At 35.3% G+C, this 21,079-nt stretch overlaps 1 protein-coding gene across 1 annotated transcript; it reads right to left on the reverse strand.

The window, feature by feature from the left end:
• Positions 1 to 13,005: 13,005 nt before the first annotated feature.
• Positions 13,006 to 19,904, reverse strand: LOC142348347 (uncharacterized). The gene is made up of 3 exons (XM_075399660.1): positions 19,800 to 19,904; positions 16,628 to 17,144; positions 13,006 to 13,494 (listed from the first exon to the last, which is right to left on the reverse strand). The coding sequence occupies exons 2-3, from the start codon at positions 17,091 to 17,093 to the stop codon at positions 13,235 to 13,237; spliced, it is 726 nt and encodes a 241-aa protein (XP_075255775.1). The 5' UTR covers positions 17,094 to 17,144; positions 19,800 to 19,904; the 3' UTR covers positions 13,006 to 13,234.
• Positions 19,905 to 21,079: the final 1,175 nt, after the last annotated feature.

The raw sequence follows: 21,079 nt of genomic DNA on the forward strand, positions 1-21,079 counted from the left end.
TTTTTGGTCATCCATCTGTTCAGCCTGATTTCAAAATTCCCAATTCTGTTAACAATATAATTGTCAAAAATAAGTTCTAGCTGGAAAAGTCATTAGTGATAGTAGTGATTGTAGTAAGATGGTTGATATAGTTTCGGGGAGACATGAGTGAAACTGGTTGCGTAACGATGATCAAATTCCTTTCACAGATGACCTTATGTCACTTATTAGTTACTCAGTTCACTCACAACGGCATGGCTTGCCAACGACCGTGAACAGAGGATCACACTTGGAAATTTATATGTGCTGTCTTGGGATTTGAAAGAGAGTATCAATCTATTTAAGAGAAAAAAGAAAACCGCATTGTTGAACGTAAAAAAACCCGCAGGCAAACGTTAAAAACACTATGTTCCTCTGAAAAACTTTTATAGGAAAATGTAATAAACAATTATGAATTATACCAGTTAACAACAAGATAACCTCGAAATGCAGTACTTCTGAAACTGTGGTTTTTAAGGCTCGTCGTCGAAAACCGGATCAGTTAGGCCTCTACTAGACTCTAACTGATCTTCCGATTGATTGATTTATAAAAATATACTCAAGAGTCAGTTCAGTTCTTGTGTGGTATATAATTTTTTGGTTAAATTTATCAGAATCTTTTCCTTTTCTTCTCCAATTGATTGAGTAGTTTTTTATTGGAATTTTTCTTTGAATATGACGGACTCTTCATTATTTTTTCCCAACCACGCTTCTTTTCAACGGAAAAACTCTCAACTTTCAGAGACATCGCAATCGATGGCACGCTTAGTCGTGGGTAAAGTTTCCCTGTTATTACAGAAAAAATTACTTCTTCAATATTCAATACTTCTGTTTCAAAAAAACTGCTGTTTTCTCAGACGAAATTGCTTTTTGTGTTCTCCGCCTTGTTTGGGCGCAAAAGTCAATATTTATTGCTTAACCAAATTCAAACTCATTTTAATGTCAGCTGCATTGCAATCCCAGACATTCAAACTTGAAGACAAATTCACTTTAAGTAGTAATCGATTCCTATTCTGTGAATTTCGACTCACTCATCAATCATTGATGGAGCAACATGGTCTTGTTGTTTGCGCAAAACCCGCCCTTGTGTTGTTTTTAGGCTGCTCAACGCGTGTAGATTGCAACCAGGAGCTAGATATAACTTAAAGTGTTCAGTTTCTGTACAAAACATAGTCTTCAAAATTGACACCGGTTTTCTGAAATACGTTTTGGAGAGTACTGTTTCATAAAAAATTACTGATGTAATCAAAAAACAATGGTGGTACTGATTTTTGGCGCATGACAGTAAGGATTTTCTCTGGTTTCACTCAAAAGAGTTTGCACGAAGTGAGAAGCCCCCTGGTAATTTTTTTGATCACATGAAGAAAGCCATCTGTATGAATTGGGCGGCAGTAAGGATGCTGTGAGGATAAAGTTTTCCGATGACATTTTGACTTCTTCAATTATAGATTAGATCTTTTTGAAAACATTCAGATCACTTCTGCTGAGTTTAGCGATCCAACGAAATGAAATTTCTGGTAACATTTTACATACAAACAAAATACAGGGTGGTCAAGTCACTACGATAATCGTTATGTCACTTATCAGTAACTCAGTTCAGTCACAGCGGCTTGAATTGCCAACGACCGTGAACAGAGGATTGCACTTGGAAATTTATATGTACTGTCTTGGGATTTGAAAGAGAGTTTCAATCTATTTAGGAGGAAAAGAAAACCGCATTGTTGAACGTGAAAAAACCCGCAGGCAAACGTGAAAAACACTATGTTCCTGTGAAAAACTTTTATAAGAAAATGTAATAAACAATTATGAACTATACCATTTAACATCAAGATAACCTCGAAATGCAGTACTTCTGAAACTGTGGTTTTTAAGGCTCGTCGTCGAAAAACCAGATCAGTTAGGCATCTACTAGACTCTAACTGATCTTCCGATTGATTCATTTAAAAAAATATACTCCAGAGTCAGTTGAGTTCTTGTGTGGTATATAATTTTTTGGTTAAATTTATCAGAATCTTTTCCTTTTCTTCTCCAATTGATTGAGTAGTTTTTTATAAGAATTTTTCTTTGAAAATGACGGAATCTTCATTGTTTTTTTCCCAACCACGCTTCTTTTCAACGGAAATACTCTCAACTTTCAGAGACATCACAATCAGCAGCACGCTTAGTCGTGGGTAAATTTTCCCTGCTATTACAGAAAAAAAATACTTTTTCAATATTCAATACTTCTGTTTCAAAAAAACTGCTGTTTTCTCAGACGAAAATGCCTTTTGTGTTCTCCGACTTGTTTGGGCGAAAAAGTCAATATTTATTGCTTAACCAAATTCAAACTCATTTTAATGTCAGCTGCATTGCAATCCCAGACATTCAAACTTGAAGACAAATTCACGTCAAGTAGTAATCGATTCCTATTCTGTGAATTTCGACTCACTCATCAATCATTGATGGAGCAACATGGTCTTGTTGTTTGCGCAATACCCGCCCTTGTGTTGTTTTTAGGCTGCTCAACGCGTGTAGATTGCATCTAGGCGCTAGATATATCTTAAAGTGTTCATTTTCTGTACAAAACATAGTCTTCAAAATTGACTCCGTTTTTCTGAATCACGTTTTGGAGAGTTCTGTTTCATAAAAAAAAAACTACTGATGTAATCGAAAAACTATGGTGTTACTGATTTTTGGCGCATACCAGCAAGGATTTTCTCTGCTTTCAGTCAAAAGATTTTACACGAAGTGAGAAGCCCCCTGGTAATTTTTTTGATCACATGAAGAAAACCCTCTGTATGAATTGGGCGGCAGTAAGGATGCTGTGAAGATAAAGTTCTCCGATGCCATTGCGACTTCTTCAACTATAGATTAAATTCTTTTTTGAAAACATTCAGATTACTTCTGGTGACTCAGCGATCCAACGAACTGAAAATTCTTGTAAGATTTTACATACAAAAAAATTACAGGGGTGGTCAAGTGACTATGATACTCGTTTTGAACGGACGTGTGTTTAGCTATTTCCTTTTTTCTCTAATGGAAACTAAAACTGGCGTCAAGAAGATTAGAAATTAATCTCAAAAAATTGATAAGATAACAATTTTGGATAACCATGAAAAATCAATACCCATTGTGTCCCATAAGGACGTAATTTAAGCGCAATGCCATTATCAATAATAAGATCCAAATGAAAGCAAACAGCTGAAAGTTACTCGAATCCTTCCCCATGATAAAGATAAGATTCTTTCAAAGACCATAGTTTTGTGAACATTTTTAGATTCACTGCAGGGACCTTTGATGATATTCCATTGCCAAAAAAGTGAAAAAAAATTCATGGCTTTACTTGGTTAACATATTTTGATTCCGACGATATTAAGCTAAAAAACAAATCTTAAAAGCCTTCCCATGTGAAGAGAAGAACTCTTTGCTCTGAAAATGATTTGTTCTCATCTGTATCCGCTGCCATGTTTACTTACTTTCTCCCATAATCTATTAGGCCGGTAAAATTGAAACTCGGAATAATTTGGTTTTTATAAATCTAAAATCTTGCTTTGTTCCGAACAAGAGAACATTAAAATTATAACTTTTTTTAAGTTTAGAAACTCTTTGCACGCAGATAAGATTTTCTAGTTTGAGTTACCAGACGGAAAACTTTATATCCAGATAGTCCCAGACTGAGATAACCTAGGTTTAGTCTCTCTCATATAGAGAGTGCCTTTTTCAAAATCTCATTGAGCTCTGCAGAACTTCCAGCGATAACCTTCAATTTTTTCGAATTTCAACCTAATAAGATAGTTACTCGTTTAGTATAAATAGCCTGAAAATTAAATGAATTGAGCTGCTTGAAAATAAAGAAACAACATAATTTTTTGGTTATGGCCTGTAAGGCATGTATTTGAATTTTTCTCCATAAATTTCCATGACTCAAAATGTAAAAATTTTGATCTAAAACTGTTCTTTACGCAATGGACGGTGTTCTTTTTATTCTAACAGAATTGAGTTTCGGTTTTCTGCCCTTAACGCTGCGAATTGAGTCAGATCTCTGGTTATAATAGACTCGGACTTGGTTCTTAGAGCATTTCAGCGTTGAACCAGCACATTTCAAGTGTAAAAACTTAATTCAGTTCTGAAACATTACATCTCCAGAAATGTTCAAGTTTGTTTATGTGCAGTTCTTCTTCATAATGATTATATTGAGGTCAGGGAGCGCAGGCTAAATTTATCCTGTACAGTCTGAAAAATACTCATAGACCAAAAATAAGTCTGAGCAGAAAAAAGTCATACTTTGGCGCCTATAACTGGTAAAAACTATAGTAGTATACACACTATTTATATGTAGGCTAGTTTGTAAGCAATTACCACAAAGCCCAATTAGCTTAGTGGTTGTGACCTGCTACGCAAACTAAATGTTACAAGTACCCACGCGGAAGTTCGAATCGCATATAAATCAAACCTTGTTGGCGGGAGTTAAGCTGAGCATATTATTTTTCATGCACTAAATTTTACTCAAAAATCAAGATTGGCCCGTGTAATTTGGTATATGAACAGAGTACTGACCATCCTGAAAAACAGAATGTCTATATACTAATTCATCGCTGATTTCCTCTGCCACCAACCTCCCGGGAGATATTAGAGATATGTGAGATATATTCGTTTTCTCGAGAATTGTGTCGTGATAAAGCAAGTAAGCAAGTTAACTTCTAGACTTTTGAGTGTTTATGTCAAAATTTATGTGCTTTCAGCTCCAGATTAATTATTTATGTCCGGCATTGGTGCGTTTTTTGAGATTTCTGACAAAGGAAAATTGAGCGCGAGACGCGCCCTTCGTAAATTCAAAATTGATCTGAATATCTGTGATATCGGTCCGGCACAGCAAAACAAAGACCACTAATCTCTTTTTGCAGCGAGTAACACCTGACCTAGCAGGTTATCATAAACAGGTGTATAAATCAAATCTCCGGATCATTTAAATATGTTTTGTATTTTGAATTAACTATTTTCATTTATTGATTTATATTCTTGAAAATTCAATCTAAATCTAAGACCAAATTAAAATATTCACTCAACCAATCTTTTCAACACTTATTTCCTACTGAACACAAAGAACCGCAAAAAAATTTATTGCATTTGTCAAAAAACTATTTTGCTATTTTGAGAGGAAAATGCTTGAACAACAATGATTGAAAATGCTAACTCTTTATCAAAAAATACTGATTCTGGCACACTCGATGGGGGTACCTGTATATCTATGAGATTCAGATCCAATTATCCCAATCTCAAACATCAAAATTATTGATTCAGCATTTGAGGTGTCAAGTTTCAGAAAAAGCAGTTTTCTCCGTAGTTATGCATTTTGTCACTGTTGTTCAAGGATAAATTTAAACGGGTAAATTTATCCGTGAATAGCAGTGAGCATGTATTTAACCTAAAACATTATTGCCCGAAATTTGTTTCGAATTACTTGAGAACTAATTAAATGACTTAATTGTTCATGTAAAAAACGATGTGCGTAATTGCAACACTGCTAATTGTCTTTTTAATTTAAAATTATTAATGAGAGGAGTGTTCCTGAAAATGATCACCATCAGGGCCTTCCTTCATTTCCTTTTATTTTGACACTTTCTTAGTTATGTGGAAATGAGTTAACTTTAGCGTGGAAAAAAGTCACAACATTGAGTAAATTTACTCGAGAAGTCCGACATGGACCACTTAATAACTCAACTAAAGCAGCTTAAGTTGCAGAGTTGATATAAACTGGCATTCGCTTTCTTAAAATGGAAATCTAAGGTTTCAAATGAATTCAGTATTTATTAGATACTGTTCTCGAAGTCATAGATCTCTTTAAAAATGCTTTAAAGTTTCGCCAGTCATTGGCTTTAAAGTTTCGCCAGTTACTTTAAAAATGCTTTAAAGTTTCGCCAGTCACTGGGGTTGATGGAAGATTTGTTCGAATATATTGTTTGACGTAAGCACGTCACAAATCAAGCAGCAGATGGTTAGATCTGTTGCTACACTAACAATGATTTAATTGAATTAAGAACCTGAGCAGGGACGTACTGGCATCCTGGAAACCATATAAGAACCATATATGGAAATCTTGGTAACCATAGAAAGGTCATATAAGGAATTTTTGTATGACCTGTATGGATCTATGTGGTTCTAAGATATTAATCCCAAGAAAGATCAACGCAGGAGCTCGTAGCTCGTGTCAAAACACAACTTATAATTACAAAACGCAACATACTTTGAACAAATAAAAACGTGTTCCGAACGCCCAATTGCAAATGGGCGCGGATTAGGAGACTAACTCCTGTCAATTCTGACTTCTCAGACCTGAACAAAGTCTGATTTTTCTTTGGTCCGAGACACTAAACATAACATAGCCGCCTCTCGTGTTCTCATCTCCGTGATTTTGTAAGGGGCCTCAGTTTAAACTCTACTTCAGTAACGTTACAATAATTATCGTTGATTTTCATGAGAGCTGTTACATTTAATTGTTACAATAAAAAAAAATTTTGTAAGTGAAAGGTGAGGGTCTCACTTACTGATCAGATGTGTGTTGAGAAAACATTGCTTCTACCATTTAGATCAATTATTTAATTAAGGAATTCAAGAAAGCAATCAAGAACGAAGTGCGGCGGTTGTCACCGTTGCCAGCAAAAAGTCCAAAAGTCCCAAAAAAGAAAAAGGGAAATTTTTGCCGATTATAGCCAATCGAGATATTAATATCGTTTTAACAACTGTATCGTCACAAAATAGGCCTTCAAAATGGCCTAAATGTCATTATAGGTTTCATGTCTAATCCAGAAACCTACTTTTACCAACATTCGACCGCAAAATGAGAAGGAAAAATAATTAATCAGAAAAAATTTTAATGAGCCATTTTTTGATGAATATGTTTAAAAAATCTCGCAATGACGTTATAATTTTGCTAGAGTTTTGCATAAACCTCTGTCGTTAAGAGCGTATAAACTTACTTTTCATCCACTTTGGTTCAAGGAGAGTCCTTTAATACCGAAAGAAAGGATCTTCATGACAACAAATCCGTAAAAAAGAGCAGCCGCATTGCTGATTTTCCTCCGTTTATTGGGCATGATGGTCTCATCCGTTGTTCTGGTCGACTCCGACGGCTAGTGGAAATTGAATGTGACACTAAGCGTCTCATCGTGCTGAATGCGCGTCATACTTTTGTCAAACTGTTCCTGTGGCATACTCATTTGAAGAACCATCATCAGGGCATCGATTACTTACGTTTAAAGGTACAGGAACGTTATATTATCCTTAAACTACGTTCGACACTGCGTTCCATCAAACCAAACTGCGTCTTGTTTAGAAAGTTTTGTGCAGCGACCATTCAACCGATCATGGCAGACCTCTAAAAAGGAGAGACTCGCATACCAGTCTCCTACCTTTTCCAACACCGGGGCTGATTACTTCGGCCCATTCCACGTCACCGTTCGCCGGATTACCGAGAAGAGGTGGGGATTTCTTTTCACTTGTCTGACTACTGGTGCTGTCCATGTTGAAGTTGTTCCGTCCATGGACACTAGTTCCTTTGTAATGGGAGTGGAGCGGTTCTTCTCCCCTCGGGGTACGCCCGCTATGATTTGGTCAGATAATGGTACGAATTTTATCAGAGCGGAGAAAGAGCTCCGTGAATGTATCGAAAAAAGGAATACGATTAACATCGCCTCCAAACTTGCACATGGGGGCATTAGATGGAGTTTCAATCCGCCCGGTGCTTTGCACCAAAGTGATATCTGGGAAAGGTGGGTCCGTAGTTTTAAGAGGGTACTGTACACCATACTCGGTACACGCCGCCTCACAGATGAGGTGTTGAACCCTTCTTTTGTCTCGTTGAACACGCACTAAAAGCACGCCCGTTAACGCATATAAGCGCCGACCCGTCCGACCTAGGCGTAACAACACCTAATCATTTTCTACTTGGTAACCAAGCAACAGGACTTCCGTCCACCGTTGGCGTTAACGAGTTCGATCATCGTAAGCGGTACGCTTGTGCGCAGTCGTACGCCAATGCAATTTGGGCACGTTGGTTGAAGGAGTACGTACCTTCTCTGGACCGTAGATCTAAGTGGCAGACGCCTGCCGAGCAGCACCTCAAGGTCGATGATTTAGTTTGCATCGTTGAAAAAAGCAACCCTAGGGGTTACTATCAAACTGCTCGGATTGAAGAACATCGATACGGCTCCGACAGCGTCGCCCTTTCCGCCGTCGTACGCACGTTGTCCTGATCACTCGTCCGACCACTCGTTAAGTTTGTACCAGTCCTCTCAACATCTTCTTACGGGCCAGAGGATGTTAGCGGGTAAATTGAAAGGAATAAGTTATATCATTAGATAGAGAACTTTTGCGCGTTTTATACCAAAACTTTCGCTTAAATTTTTCGTTCTCAACGCACTAAACCTATTTTTAAAAACAGATTCCAAAGTCAATTTCCCACTACAAATAACTTCTAAAATGGCTCAAAAAGTTCGCTTAGCCTGACACATTCAGTTTTTTGAACGGATCTGTTTAGATTGGTGACACAGACTAAGACCTGGTAACAAATACAGATAGATTTGCGAGCCTTTATGATATGCTTTTGCCTAGATGTTACATTGCTCACAGTAGCCATAAGGCTCGTCAGTTGAAGTTAATACGTCTTATATATTGAAGGAACTTAATCTCCGAAAAAGTGTTTTGCATCTTTATAGATGGTTAAATCTCTTGCTACTCAAACAATGAATTAATTTTATTAGAGTCCCGAGCATAGGCGTACCGGCATCTTGTAAACCATATAAAAATCATATATGGATATATTTACAACCATAGAAAGATCATAAAAGAAATTTTTGATTGGAAAATATTCGGTACGTGCAATTTGTTCCCAAGAAAGACCAAACCAGGAATTTTTTGGCTCGTGTCAAAATACAACTTGAAAATGCAAAATACAACCTAAGTCGAACAAACAAAAACTTAATCTGAACTCCAATGGAAAATCGGCGTGGATTCAGAGACTGACTCATGTCATTTCTGCCTTGTCACACTCGAAAGAAGTCTGATTTGAACTTTTGTCCGAGACACCTAACATAACATAGTCACTTCTCGTGTTCTCATCTCCGTGATTTTGTAAACGACCTGAGTTGAGACTTTACTTCAGTAACGATACAATAATTATCGTTATTTTCCATGAGAGCTGTTACAATTAATTGTTACAATAAAAAAGATTTCGCATGAGAAGTTTATGTTTCAACGTCTCACTTACTAATGAGATTGGTCTTGAGAAAACATTGTTTCTACCATTCATTTCTTTTAATTAATTAAGGAATTCAAGAAAGCAATCAAGAACTGCGGCGGTTGTCACCATGGCCAGCAGATGTCCAAAAGTTCTAAAAAATGAAAAAGGAAGTTTTTTCCGATTATAGCCTATCGAGGTTTTAATATCGTTTTCGTTTTAATAACTGTATCGTCACAAAATAGGCCTTCAAAATGGCCTAAATGTCATTACAGATTTTACGTCCGGTACCAAATCCTACTTTTACCAACATTTGCCCGCAAAATGAGAAGGAAAAATAAATAATCAGAAAAAGTTTTATTGAGCCATTTTTTGATAGCTATGTTTAAAAAATCTTGCAATGAGGTTAAAATTTTGCTAGAATATTTGCATAAAACTCTGTCGTTAAGAGCGTAAAACCCTACTTTTCATCAAAATTTGTGTTTTTATTCCCACGCCATAGTCCCCTTGCAGTCCTTTTTCATTTAGATCAACTCTCAATTGCGCATATAAATAAAACCATCGATATGGATAATTTGAAAATATTTCAATACTTTTTCTGGGGGTTGTTACAGGAAACGTATTTGAAGGTCATCTCAGAATCAGGAAAAGTCTTTTTTGTTCCGACCCTCTTGAGGGGGAGGAACTATATACTCAAATGGGTTTTTTTCTTTTGTTCCGTGAATTTTCGCCGCTCGATATATTCATCGTAGAGAGTTGAGACTGGTATCATTAGAAAGCTCGTCCAGCGTAGAATATGGAAATAAAAAGATTTTTTTAAATTTCGTTTTCTACAGGGAGTTATCGATGTTTAAACTTCTGAGAAAAGAAGAGTGAATTCACATTGTTTTTATTCACCGGAATTTTCCGGAATTTTTCCGGAATTTTTCCGGAATTTTTGCCTAAATTTTCGCCAATTTTGCTAAAATTTGTTAAAATTTTTAAGAATAGTGTCGTTGATTTTATTTGTCAAGACAAACAAGCATTGTTGATTGTTTTGATTAAATTTTTGTGGTCAAAAATTCTGGATAAATATTTCAAAATTCAGCCTTTTTTATCAAAAACAGGGCGAAATAAGCTACTTTGGTCCACTTTGATTAGAAAAGCCGGCAGTACACTCCCAGACAACAATCACACAACCTTTGTAGACTCAAAAGAGGGCTACTTCTGCTTCAGCGTCCGCTGCGAGTGCTCTGTAATTAAAAATTCGCCGGTTTTTGATAACTTTACTCGTTGATTATCAAAAATGCTGATTTTAATTTTGAATTTTCAACTAACAAAATATCTATATCTACAACACTCAAAATATCAATTGTCCTAGAGGACAAAAGGCATTAGCAGGGCTAGTTTTGGGCCAATCTTGGACTGTTACAATCCAAAAAGAAATCGGATTGTAATCAGTCGGTCTTTTTTTTTAAAAAAGACCTTTTTTAAATAATAAAGAACAGAACACATCAAATCAAAGCTCAGGAGTGATAGGTCCAACTGGCTTCCTAAGCAGCTCCAAGCTTATTTTTTTACTTGAATGGTCCTTTTTGGACTTTTAGAAAAAATTGATTTTTAAATAAATAATGGCTTAATTAAGTTTTCCTCTAATATTTTCTTGATTTGTTCAAATTCTAGCTTAGTGTCAGCAAAGAAAGAAAGCTTCTTCATTCTACTGATTTAAAGTTCAGTCTCGGTTGCGGTTTCATGCCTCAAGTTATTGTTTTCTGGCTTTGATACTACTAGATTTCAGATTTATATATATATTTGCCAATTTTTCACGTTTTCTAGTTTTGTCACATTATCACTTTATTGACAGTTCTCATATCACATTATTAGCGTTCCAAATAAAGCTTAATTGAACATAATAAAATCTTGAATGATATGGATTGTCGTTTTAACGGCCTCGACATCCCTTTCTTGAAGAAATTAATTGAATTTTTTAATTTTGTCTGTAACTCTCATTTTCACTTTGTCGTTTCGGTCCTATGATATTTCGTGTATAGTGATAGGTTTCATTGGTTTTTCATGGACTACTAGATGAGCCGATAATCTGATATTAGTAGATAGCTGATGGCTTTCATGATTTTGAAAACTAAAAAAAAGTTTTAAGTTCGCAATTTTGTTCTTTTTATTTATCTTTTTGTTACCTAATCTCGTTAGTTAATAACAGGTCTAATATGACATTATGGGTGTCAAGGGATTGTTGTCCGAAAGTCTAATTTTAAAGAATTCGTTATGACCTGACTGGCTTCGACACAGGTTTTTCATTAAAAAAAGTAAATTAATTTGATTTTTTTCATATTTGACGTTCTTGTTGAAGACGCAAGAAATATTCTGGATAACATCAGATCCCGAGGGCTTCTTTTGGATGAATAAATGACCCTATTAAAATAGTTCTTTTGTAATTAATGTCTTTCATGACCTTGGATGCACTTTTATTTCGAAAAAAAAATCAAAAGTATTACATACTTTTGCCCTTCGCTTTTTTGTCTACTTGTTACCTAGTCTCACTAATGAATTGCCACATACTACATTGTCTCTTTTTGAAGAAAGCGCAATTTAATGTATTTTGAGGGCCAAAATATGGCTTGGCGGTTTTGACAGCGTTTTCCGGCAAGTTTCAATTGAATTTTTGTTTGTTGTTTTTTTTATTATTCTTTTAGCCGCTTAAAAAAATAAATAAGGAATGGTGCTAATGCCCTTCTATAGAAGCATTGGTAATCTTAAACCTTACGGATTTTTTACTTGATTTCTAATAGTTTTCATTACTTTGAAGTTAATTGTTTCAAAAAAAATAAGCGAAGTTTTTAACTTTACTGTTTTTGTTCTTTTTTGTCTATTTGTTACCAAACCCTTTTATAGACTGGTCCCATATATTTTTTATAAGTTATTTTGTTTAGTTTTTGCTTGATTTGACGCTACTTTGACTGTGTTATTAAATTTTGTTTTTTAAAACGGACATAAATTATTTGATGTAATTAATGTTTGTTGTTGTTGTTGTTGTTGTTTGATTTCGCTCTTCGTCTTGACTCGCTTTCTTAATATTGGCATATCTCGGCAATCTAAAGCATCAATTTTTACTCCACTGAGTTGTTTGCTTTGGAGGCTATCGTATCGTTCATACACAACTTTGTTGAAAATTACTTGTGCTTTTTTTGTGTTTTTTGGGATTCCCAAAAAATAATTTTTGGGTTTTTCTATCTGTTCCTCATTTGGTAGACAATTATGCCAAAATTGTGGATGGACGGGGTCGGAACCTTATGTGCCATCGCACATTACCGAGCCGCCTGGTTTAATTACGGGAACAATATTTCCGAAAATAGCGTTTGTGCAATTGCTTCTCCGATCCCTTGCGTATTGGTAAAAGAGATTTATGAGACTTAGCAGTAGGAATCGAATAAAACTTCCCTGATTTCACAGAAAAATTTTACAATTAAATGTTACAATAAAAAAATCCGGATCAGGAGGTTTGGTTTCAACTTCTCACTCACTGATGAGATATGGGTCTTGAGAAAACATTGTTTACAATTTACATCATTTAATTTATTAAGGATTTAAAGAAATCAATCAAGAACTGCAGCGGTTGTTACTGTTGCCAGCAAAATCCTAAAGTCCTTTAAAAATTCAAAAGGGGAATTGTGCCGATTATAGCCAATCGAGACATTGATATCGTTTTAATCAATGTATCGTCACAAAATAGGCGTTCATATTTGCCCTAAAAGTCATTAGAGGTTTTACGTCCGGGCCCGAATCCTGCTTTTGCCAACTTTTGCCCACAAAATGATTTGGATTTGGAGTATAAGAAACAAAACTGTCGTTACACAGTTTTGTTCCTTACTGTCGTTACAACTACACAGTTTGTTCTCTGTAAAACTATCAATGTATGTTTTAGTGCTACATATATATGTTAACGTCACGGCTAAAATCAATATTGGTCCAGTTTATCTTTTCTGGTGGAGTTGAGAGGCAGAGACATCACTTTTGCATCTCCTTCAAATATTGTTCGTACTCTGTCACTTTTTCGTTGTCGGAATTATTGGGTCCCAGGAATACATCTCTCTTCTCCTCGATGAAATAACGAATAAGATGTCGAAACTGACTCCTATTTGTGAACGACTTGTCGAGTCTAATTGACATGTCCCATACATTTTCATTATCACTGTTTTCATGGAGAAGAAGATTGTCCGGAAACCCTGCATCCACTATCAATCTCACAGAATCCAGTAGATGCTTCTCTAAAAAAATGTTTAAAATTGTTTAAATTGTTTTCTTAATTGGCAGTTTTCCTATAGATAGCGCGTTAAGAAATTTGTGAACAAAAACATTTGAAAATGCAGCGAAAGTAATCTTTCAACACGGATAAGGAAAAAACTATTCGAAAAAGAGTTTTATGAGCCATTTTTTGATTTGTTGTTGATTTCGACAAATTTTCGGGGGGGGGGGGGGGGGGTTCTTACAGGAAATGCATTTGAAGGTCACCTCAGAAACAGGGAATGTGTTTTTTAACTACGGGAACCTCATTTCTGGAAGTAGAGTTTCTGCAATTTTTGTGCGACTTCTCCAATCCGTTGCCTATTGCTAAAAAAGATTAAAGAGATTTAGCAGTAGGAATCAAATAAGCCTTCCTGATTTTACTCTTGTTTTTCACAGAAAATTTGTCTGAAATTTATTTGAGTGAGAAGTTTGCTGGGCATTTCACGACAACTCAATTACTTCGTCTCTGCTTTTATAAGACAAACTTGGAAAAAAATTAAAAATATCGGCTAATATAAAACTAGCTGAGCAGAAATGGTGTCTGCCTTCCGATGAACGGCCGTGACGAGTATGCGAGTTTCGTTTATGCATCAGCTGGAAGATTTCGAAGCCACTGCAAACTGTTGGTTTTTCTCTAATTGCTTCAGATATAAACGTAGAAACAAAAGTAAATTTTCGACGCTGGACATAGTTCAATTGATAAAGGTTTATCTGGGCAAGATGCTGCAATGCAAATGAAAGATACAGTTGATAAGTTCATGAAAAATTTGAAACCACACCGTGTAGCTGTCTGCAAAATTTCACCTGTCAAGGACGGCTGTTATGGTCAAAATACTAATAAGGAGGCCATTACAAAGTTTAATGAGCAACTTGAAATTAAATGTCTGGAACTGGATGGTCTGTAAACGTGGTCAAAAGTTAAATGTCCTGACAATGCTGTGACAGATAATGATATTTCTTATGACAGGGTTCACCAAAACATAAATGGAATCAAAAACCTTGTGAATCATATTCGTCACTATAATGTGAATAATCTACCTGAAGCAAAGAATGTGATCCAACCTCGAAAAATTCCATTTTATTGCAATATTGCTCGAGTTGAATAATGTGAAAGATATCAGAACTTGTTTTTTAATTTTAGTAGTACTTTTTTCTGACAAATTTGCTCCAAAAACACTTCATAGTCAGTAGGAGCAGTTTACCTCAAGCAAAACATTCAATATACAATATTGTGCACATATTGATGGTCAGCTGGATTGAAAAAATTTTGCGCCTCAAAGCTGTTCGTCTCCTGTGTAATTTGGTTTTGAGAAAAACATTACTCCGTTGTGGAGATGTTGAAAAAAATCCTGGACCCTTTAATACATCAAATTTGTCGACTTTTGATAAAGTGCTAGATCCATCCTAAAAGTGTTTGAAATTTTTTCTCATAAATGCGCGTAGCATACAAATTAATTATGCAGACCCTTCGAATTTGCTTGAACAACTAGATTTGCAAACTATAAATATAGTAACCGAAACACGGATTTCTGAGCAACAGGAAACTAATGTCAATATTAGTAATGAACATCTTTTCTTACAAAAAGCTCAATTAACACAAACGGGAGTACAGCGAAGTGGGGGTGTTGCAGATTGGATCCCCAGACACTTCAATGTTAAATGTAAGAAAAAATTTGAGATAGCTAATACAAATTTTTTTGATTCAATATTGCTCGAAATAAATGAACCTCTGAAAGATAAATGTTTGGTGATTATTTCGTACAATTCGAGAAAAAATCTTTCCGAATTTTTCTTGAACGAGTTGAGTGCTGAATTATCTAATGCATATTCCTTAACAGACAATCTTCTTCTATTTGGCGACTACAACATTGAGCAATTCAATAAAAAAAGAAAGAAATACTTGATAACTTTACATCTGGTCTGGCACTTAACTCAACAAATGTGGACACTCCCACTCGCATCAGCAAAGCTAATCAATCCCTTATCGATCACTGCTTCATGACAAAAAATCAAATTGTAGAATGGAAAGTTTGTTTGCCGCCCATTGAGGTTGACCACAATATCTTATTTTATCAGAGTAATTTAGAAATGATAGGGAGAAACGAAGATACATATTTCAATAGAAGGAACATGAATTTTTTCTCGGGGGAGAAATTCAACAGGGACTTGTATTTTGCGGATTGGCGACCAATGTATCAAGAGGAAAATTGTGATGAAATGTTTACAAAAACACTTTTTATGCCATTGTGCCATTGTGAAACAAATTGGTAGCGCTCATACTATTTTTTGCAGGAAGGTAACTAGTGTTCCAGAATGCTAAAAACCTAAAGAAGGCCAATTTTTTTTTTATTATTCAACGAAACATTTTTTCCCCAACTATGACGATTTTTAGGAGTTTTGGTTTTTACTAAAAGTTCCATTTCCGTTGTAATACCGACACCAACTGTAACAGAAAACAACTTTAAAAAATCTATATTTATGTATCGTAGCGATCAACAAATGTTTTTTTCTGACATTGCAGGATTATACTGTTGTTTTCTATGGAATAATAAGTAATCGTAAATTCGTTCCTTGAAATGTTCATCCGTAGTAGTTTCCAAATTGACACTATATTTTAATTAACTGAGCGATGGAAGAATCATGAGGAGCCCCATAACAATTAGTTAAACTTTAAAAGCGGCTCAACTGACAAAATTGTCCATTTTTTTCTTTTTGTTTCACAATTTTTCGAGAAAAGAAATTTTTGTTCTGTCTTTACTGTAAACGCCCAGGCAAGCTCAACGTGTCTTAGCCGAGTTATGCATTTTCTTCGCTAATCCATAACAGAAAATTAATATTCATCAAAATTTTAGAAGTTCAAAGAATGTTTGCGAAGAAGATGAGATTTTCACGCTACCTCGATACAAAATTTTTTCTCATTTCTCAACCTGCCGTAAATTGTTTTGTATGAAAAAATGTGAACCAGAATCCAATTTGCAATTATTTTCCTTTCAAGAAATAATGAGCCTTATTTGTGCTTTATTTTTCAAGTATCTTTGTTCCCGTCGCTGAGACAATAATAAACAAAACAAACCTTCCTTATAGACTTTTTCTGGTATCAAATTTTTCATTTACCTATGATGTGCCTTGATATAAATACAACCCATTGCAGGAGTGTCATTCCGTCTTTAGTCCGGTTGAATTCATATTGAAGGAGATTGTATCTCCTCAGCACATTCACACCCAACTGAAGTGCCTCATATTCTATTTTTTCATGGAAAAGTAGGTTTCCTCCCAGCTGTTTGTACTTCTCAATTCTTCTCTCCTCACTATCCCCAATTTCAAAGCCAATATAGTCCATGAAGAACAAATCGCATCTGTCAGTATCAGTGAACAACATGCAGAAAAGTTTTGAATCGAATAGACTATATTCGAATACGTTCTTGTCTTCAAACTTGTTAGTGAGAGTAGAAGATTTAACCTCACTGCAACCAAGTAGCAAAAAGAATTTCTCTTCTCTCCCCGAGAAAGGCCCTTGTCTAACTGCTATATCAAATAGAGTCGCCTGTGGGTATCTTCGGTTTATTTCACGTGACAGCATATTGTGTTTACGAAGTAGCTCAATACACTCTTCTGAGAAACGGTCTTTGATCTAGTCGAGATCTGGACTCAGTGTCTAGTTCCATAGATTGGTTTATGTAGTAGTATTCAAATTTTAAAATTGTAACTTGAATCTTTGAACTTTCAACTAGAATGTTTCACTTCAAAGGTGAAAAACATGAGAATGCATATCGTACTGGAAGAACAACAAAGTCGTAACAATTTCCTTTCAAACTATTTTTTTTCTCAGGCGCAGCACAGACGCAGAAAGAAGTGATAACTTTTGAGATAGAGTTTTCATATTCGCTAATTAAATTGGAGCCAAATTGTATTCACATGCCTATATTTGTCGTCTCCAGACATTTGAGAATTTTGATCGTGTAAGATCTTACAATTTTTTTTTACAAAATTGTCTTATCGTACATTTTTTGTCGGGCCGAATTTTTATCGTGTAAGATCTTATCAGACCTGATAATTTTTTTTAACCGCCTAAGACCTGATAAATTGTCTTACAAAGTCTTATTCAGGCGACGCATAATCTTAAAAGTACTGACTAAGACTTTGTAAGACAATTTATCAGGTCTTAGGCGATAAAAAAAAATTTATCGGGTCTGATAAGATCTTACACGATAAAAATTCTGCCCGACAAAAAAAGATCGTCGTGTAAGATCTTTTAAGAATCTTATATGATCGTGTAAGATATACATTCGGAAAGCTCTGTCTCATCTTTTTGATAAGATTGTTATCAGATCTTATTCGATAAAATGACAATTCAGGGTTTCTTTCAAGCCTAAGCCAAAAAGCTACAGCTTGTAACACTTAAGTGTCAGAGCAGCGAAGAGAAAATTATCTTATCTTGTCTTTTGAGAATTATAAGATTTTGCGAAAAAGATTATGCGAGTTTTAGGGGCTTTTTCTGAGGCAGTAAATATCAAACCAGGCAGTAAAATTTTTTTAAAGACCAAAATTTTCTTGGACTGCTCAATTTAGCCATAGTAACTAGTTAAGATTCACATTTATACTGCCGTCAAAATAGAATCAACAAGCATTTTTTGTTTCGAAATTGGTTAGTTGACCGATTACTTTTCACTTTCATAAGAACTTGACTACGTTATACGGTTATACTGAAATCACTAAAACATGTCTTATCATATCTTACACGATAAAAGTTCAGCCCTACTTGAACTTTTGTTGTGTACAATCTGATAAGATACTTATCAGATCTGATAACATAACAATTCAGCAAATTGAATTATTAACTTTTGAGATCTGATAAGTATCTTATCAGATCTTACACGATTGAAGTTTGCGTAGGGCAGAATATTTATCGTGTAAGAAGACCAGATAAGATCTTACACGATAAAGACTTTTGATCAGCATCTTATCAGATCTTTCACGATAAAAATTCCAGAAACACTGGGGGTCTTCATAACCCCAGTGATTCTGGTATTTTTATTGTGTAAGATCTGACAAGTTTCTTACAAAATTGTCTTGTAAGAATTTACAGGAATATGCATCCCTTACAGGATCTTATCAGGCAACTAGACAGACCTTAAAAGATTAAAATTCTAAGTAAGCATCTCATCAGATCGTTTACGATAAAACTTTTTTTTTGTCAGCGTAATTTTTGTGGTATAAGATATGATAAGATGCTTACTAAGAATTTTTATCGTATAAGATCTTATAAGATGTTCGTAAAAATTTTGCACTCTCTTATAAAATTTTACAAGAAAATGCATATTCCTTTGAAAAGTACATGAAACTAATTACCTCCCTCATGTATTTATTCAGTCTTTTCACATAGGCCTCGACTATGGTAAAGCTATCTCAGAAGTTATCTTTTTTTGCGTCATTTGTCCTGGAAAGAATTGGTCTCGACTAATTCTGAAACAGGAAAAATCTGGTGGGATACTTGAGAGCGGTTTAGCTTATAACAACTTTGCTCCACTTTAACTAGGGACATCGAGGTCCCCAGTTAAAGTGGACCCAAAAATGTTAAAGCTAAACCACACTGAAATATCCCACCATTTTTGCTTATTTCTGAATGAATTAGTAGAGAGAGTATTTTTTTCCATGAGAGGAAGTAGGTTGAGGTAAAATGTCTTACTTTAGAGTTTTCAAAAATCTAGGCTATTTTCTTTCAGATAATGTTGCCATTGGAACTGACAACCTTAGCATTGTAATATTTACTTGTTCTTCGATGCAACTCTCCGCTTTCGATTAAATTTAGCGTTTGCGACTTCAAAAGTTCGGATCTGGAGTAATTAACGAAAGGAACTATTTTGTATGATACCTTTACGGCAAAATGAAAAGATCCGGCTAAATTGTAAGTAGTATAGGTTTAATAAAAAAAAATGGAGAACTTGTCCTGACACACGGGGGGGGGGCAAAAACCAATAGCTTAGATCAAGCCAATGTTGCGAGGACAGTACTTTTAGTTCCAGCCAATTTCGAGGCCAAGTAAGACAGCCGAGACAACTTAATCTCATACCCAATATCAGTCGATGAGCATAATTTGTAATGAGTATATAGGTCGACTCAGATAAAAGATAGTCAGCTTTTGCAAGATATTTTTGATCCCCTTATAACCATTGATTTGCTAGAATTAGAGAATTACGTTTCAGAATAATTGCTGTGGCTCAGATTACTTCCATTCATTTAATAGTTTAACATTTATCTTGAAGTTCCCAGATGTCAAGATCTCGACCGAGTCATATCTCGAAACAGTCCACCAATAGAGTAAATTGAGTGAAGAAATTGTTCCATTGTCAACACTAGCCACTTCCTCACTTGATACTATGGCGTGCTTATGAGAGCCTAAATATAGAAAGTTAGATTGTCCTTATACGGTTTAAAATCTTGTTAAAAACCCTCCTAATTGGACGCTGCAAGACACGCATTTACTGGATATCAACAAAAAAAACACACACACCACATTTACACGCACACACACAGAAACGAATTTAAAGTTGTGATCAAAACTTCCAGTGAATTACACGTCTTGAACTGGCAACCAGTACTGTTCACGTCTTATCTCAAGTCTTAAGACCATTTGAAGGCGTGTCAAGACTTGCTCAAGACTTGCCATTTCTTGAGTCGAATCTTGATCAATACTTGACAAGTCTTGTATAATGCGCAGTTTGGCAAGGTAGAGTTTAAGAAGATATTTATAATTGATGCATTAGAATAAACAAAAATTGTTTTAAAAAAACTTTACGGTAAGTTCGCTAATCTGGACGAGCTATTTCTCATAGTATGAGCATAAACCAACTTCAAATGTCTGACATATTCAGACCAAAACCAAAAACTTTTTAAAGTGCCATGACAGGTATCTTTGGAACTTTCCTTCATTCTCTCTCAAGTCAACTTTGTTGAATTTCTCCTGTTATCATGTGTTTTTTTTAACTTTGGAGTGTGTTTTTAGACGGGCCATTGTAAGCGGCCGCCTTCTTTTTTTGTTTTCAAACGAAAGCAAACCAAAAATAAAAATTACGCTCAGTGATTGATCCAAGACTTGTGAATTATTTGCCAAGACTTACTCAAGACATGTCAAGTTTTGGCGAAGAATTGCGCAAAACTTGCCCCGACTTAAGACTTGATTAAGACGTGCCAATTCGAAACTTGACATGATCAGAACTCTGATGCAGAAATGATCCAAGACTTGCAATTTCACTGATTACAGCAACTGATTAAGACTTGGCGTTCGGTCCGGAACACAAACACATATACTTACACAAAGAAACACCCCCATTCTGATGTAAGCACATACAGCCCTGGGTGTGTGGAAACATGAAAACCTGGAAGTTTGAAAGTTTGAACAGTTTGATCTAACCCTTATTTGGCCATTATAAAACAACCCAGAAAAAAATTTACTTCGACTCAAATTAGAATGAACTACCACAAAAAAGCCAACAAAAAGCATTCACGTTCGATCCTGCGAGGCTATTTGAATTTTCGAGACTATGAATTGAAAAGCCGACGATTAGA

The sequence above is a fragment of the Convolutriloba macropyga genome, chromosome 10, assembly GCF_964194025.1.
Source record: "Convolutriloba macropyga chromosome 10, txConMacr16.3, whole genome shotgun sequence".
In the NCBI taxonomy this organism is placed as follows: Eukaryota; Metazoa; Xenacoelomorpha; order Acoela; family Convolutidae; genus Convolutriloba; species Convolutriloba macropyga.